The 3,861-nt window shown below is 41.4% G+C and overlaps 1 protein-coding gene across 1 annotated transcript; it reads left to right on the forward strand.

The window, feature by feature from the left end:
• The first annotated feature begins 629 nt into the window (after positions 1-629).
• LOC122026680 lies at positions 630-3,616 on the forward strand. Its single transcript, XM_042585410.1, has 5 exons — positions 630-1,469; positions 1,563-1,656; positions 1,714-2,312; positions 2,640-3,460; positions 3,607-3,616. Exons 1-5 carry the CDS (start codon positions 630-632, stop codon positions 3,614-3,616), a joined length of 2,364 nt encoding a protein of 787 aa, XP_042441344.1.
• Positions 3,617-3,861: the final 245 nt, after the last annotated feature.

Here is a 3,861-nt window from a genome sequence, read left to right on the forward strand (position 1 = left end):
CGCATCATCTTTGGTATCAGAGCCAAGTTCCAAATCAGGTTTATCTATCTTTCCTAGTGTTTATTTTGTTTTTATCATCACAATCTTGTTATCTTCATCTACTTTCTAGTATTGTTGCAAAAAAGAAGAGAAAAAAAAAAGAAAAGCAAAAAAGAAAAGGAAGAACAAAGATCATTTGATTTGTTTTGTTTGCATCTCGTGACATCTAGTGCCATCTGTGGCTGCCGTGATTCCGTTTCCATTTGTACGTTTCTTTTCAACTCCGTTTACCATCTCCATTGTGCTGCTTTGATTTGATTTTCTCTATCTTATCATCAATTCTATTTTGCTTCATCATATCATCATTTTTGTTTGCTTCATATCTTCTTTCCATCATTCCTTGATTGACATCGTAACCTCGATCCAACTGAGCCTAGAATCGGTATTCTGAGTTTGTTGGGTTGAATAAGTGTTTGATTGTTTTGACTTGCTTAGTTTCTCTAGAACTTTTTGGAGGAAAACAAGTGAGCAGAGATAACTCAATTTTCTGAGTGAAACATGAGTGTTTTGTGACATCCAACTGAGTGCAAATACGTGAGGGAGTGAGTGAGGATCCTCCTTTGTTCATAATATTTCAGTTGCAGCTCACTATGTCTGGAGAGCATGGTGGCAGGGTTGATCCAAATGATGGAGGAGGGGATGATCAGACTACAATCATGCGGGCCATGCAGCAACAATTTGAGCGCATGAATGTCGTGTTCAATGAGATTCGAGATCGGTTGGATAGGCATGAGGATCGGCTCAAACAACTTCAGCAAGAGCCATTACCTAGGCATCGAAGACCCGACCAGCGGCCACATTTTGCTCCAAATGTCCCAGATGATGACTATGATGATGGGGCGAGCAATGAAGTGGTCTCCAATGCTACTTGGAGGAGGGTTAGGGCTATTAGACTCGAAAGGCCAAGGCATGTTCAAAGGCAAAACCAAGAAAGGGAAGCCATAGATCGTAACATGGGCACCATCAAGCTGTCTATTCCTCCATTTCAAGGTAAAAATGAGCCTGATGTTTTTATTGAATGGGAGAGGAAAGTTGAGCTAGTATTCGATTATCACAATTACTCGGAGGAGAAGAAAGTGAAGCTTGCTGCGGTGGCTTTTACCGACTATGCCATTATATGGTGGGATCAGCTGACCCTGAGTAGACGTCGAAACCGTGAGGTTCCCATAGATAATTGGGAGGATATGAAAGCCGTTATGAGAAGAAGGTTTGTTCCATCTCACTATTATCGGGACTTACATTTGAAATTGCAAAGTCTGAAGCAGGGGTCCATGACTGTGGAAGACTACCACAAGGAGATGGAGATAGCCTTGATTCGGGCTAACATTGAGGAGGACCGAGAGGCGACCATGGCTCGGTTCATTTGTGGCCTGAACCGTGAGATTGCCAATATTGTTGAGCTGCATCACTACGTGGAGCTTGACGATGTGGTACACATGGCAATGAAAGTTGAAAGACAACTCAAGAAAGGAGTGTGATCATCTTCCAAGTATAAGGCTGCGAGTTCATCCCCTTGGAAGCAGAAGCGGGGATCATCAAAACCAACTGAGAAAGAAGTTTCAAAATCAAAGGGAGAGACGAATGTGGCCAAGACACAACCTTGCAATAAAGATAAGGGTAACTCATCTTCCCAACCTCAAATAAATCGTGACATCAAATGTTTTCGTTGTTTAGGATCAGGTCATATTGCTTCTCAATGCCCAAACAAGCGATCAATGATCATATTAGATAATGGGGAGATCGAAACTGAAGAGGAAGATGAAGGAAATGAGTCCACTCCATCAGTTGAAGATACTAGTGATGTTGAGCTTGCTGTTGATGGCCAAGCTCTTGTTGTGCTAAGAGCTCTCCATATGCAAGCCAAAGAAGACGATGACGGGCTGCAAAGGGAGAACATCTTCTACACCCGCTGCCATGTGAAAGATCGGGTATGCGGTTTGATTATTGATGGTGGCAGCTGTGTTAATGTGGCAAGCAAGTTAATGGTGAACAAGCTTGGTCTACCTACCTTGAAGCATCCAAAGCCATATAAACTCCAATGGCTCAATGACAGTGGAGAAATGAAGGTAACCAAGCAGGTCCTTATTTCATTTACTATTGGAAGGTACACGGATGAGGTTCTATGTGATGTTGTACCCATGCAAGCTAGCCATTTGCTTCTTGGAAGACCGTGGCAATTTGATAGACGGACCACACATGATGGGTATAAGAACCGCTACAGCTTCAGCAAGGATGGTAGGAACATTACACTTGCACCTTTAACACATCGTCAAGTATTTGAGGAACAACTCCAGATCAAAAAGTCCGTTGCAACAAGAGGAAAAGGTGTGGCTGAGATAGAAAAAGAAAATGAGATTGAAAATGAAAAAAAAGATGGTGGACTAAGAATAAAAAAAGAGAGTGGAAAAAAAGAAAAGATTGAAAGTTCGGCCTTGAAAAAGAAAGAAGAAAGAAAAATGAGCTTCTATGCAAAAGAAAGAGAGATCAAAAGTGCTTTTAACTCCGATAGACCGATGATCTTATTTCTATACAAGGAGGCCTATCTTTCTTTGGCTGACCATAATGTTTCTTTGCCTAGTGCTGTGATGTCTCTTTTGTAGGATTTTAAGGATGTCTTTTCTGAGGATACGCCACCTAGGTTACCACCTAAAAGAGGAATCGAGCATCAGATTGATCTCATTCCGGAAGCTTCCATTCCAAACCGACCAGCTTATCGAAGTAGTCCAGAAGAGACCAAAGAGTTTCAAAGCCAAGTCGAAGAACTTATAACCAAAGGACATGTTCGTGAAAGCATGAGTCCCTGTGTTGTGCCTGTGCTGCTGGTTCCAAAGAAAGACGAGACTTGGAGGATGTGCGTGGATTGTCGAGCTGTAAACAAGATAACGGTAAAGTATCGTCACCCTATTCCTCACTTAGATGACATGCTTGATGAATTACATGGATCCACTATATTTTCTAAGATTGATTTGAAGAGTGGGTATAATCAAATTCGAATTAAGGAAGGAGATGAGTGGAAAATAGTTTTTAAGACAAAACAAGGGCTATATGAATGGTTAGTGATGCCATTTGGATTGACGAATGCTCCTAGCACATTTATGCGTCTCATGAACCATGTGCTACGTGCATTTATTGGAAAATTTGTTGTTGCTTATTTTGATGACATTCTGATCTATAGCAAGAGTTTGCATGACCATATTGATAATTTGAAATGTGTTCTTGAAGCTTTGAGGCGTGAAAAATTATTTGCTAACCTTAAGAAATGCAACTTTTGCGTAGATAGGGTTGTTTTCCTTGGATTTGTTGTTAGTTCAAGAGGCGTGGAAGTTGATGAGGAGAAGGTGAAAGCTATCAGGGAATGGCCTACCCCTAGCACCATCACTGAAGTAAGGAGTTTTCATGGTTTAGCCGGGTTCTATAGGAGGTTTGTGCCAAATTTCAGCACCATCGCTTCCCCTTTAACGGAAATCATCAAGAAGAATATTGGATTTAAGTGGGGAGAGGCACAAGAGAAAGCCTTCAACGCATTAAAAGAAAAGCTAAGTACTGCTCCTTTACTACTTCTACCAGATTTTTCTAAGGTTTTTGAAATCGAATGTGATGCTTCTGGTATTGGTATAGGTGTTGTTCTTATGCAAGAAAAGAGGCTAATTGCCTACTTCAGTGAGAAGCTCAATGGTGCAGCGTTGAACTACTCAACATATGACAAGGAGCTCTATGCATTGGTGCGAGCTTTGGAGACATGGCAACATTACTTGTGATCCAAGGAGTTCATTATTCACACGGACCATGAGTCACTGAAGCATTTGAAAGGCCAAGGTAAAT

Source organism: Zingiber officinale, chromosome 10A (genome assembly GCF_018446385.1).
Source record: "Zingiber officinale cultivar Zhangliang chromosome 10A, Zo_v1.1, whole genome shotgun sequence".
Taxonomy (NCBI): Eukaryota; Viridiplantae; Streptophyta; class Magnoliopsida; order Zingiberales; family Zingiberaceae; genus Zingiber; species Zingiber officinale.

Coding starts and splice junctions, on each gene's coding strand:
- LOC122026680 (XM_042585410.1), top strand. CDS start 630: ATGTCTGGAGAGCATGGTGGCAGGGTTGATCCAAATGATGGAGGAGGG. Junction 1,470..1,562: donor ACGTGGAGCTTGACGATGTG/GTACACATGGCA, acceptor CCTTGGAAGCAG/AAGCGGGGATCATCAAAACC. Junction 2,313..2,639: donor CACCTTTAACACATCGTCAA/GTATTTGAGGAA, acceptor TCTCTTTTGTAG/GATTTTAAGGATGTCTTTTC.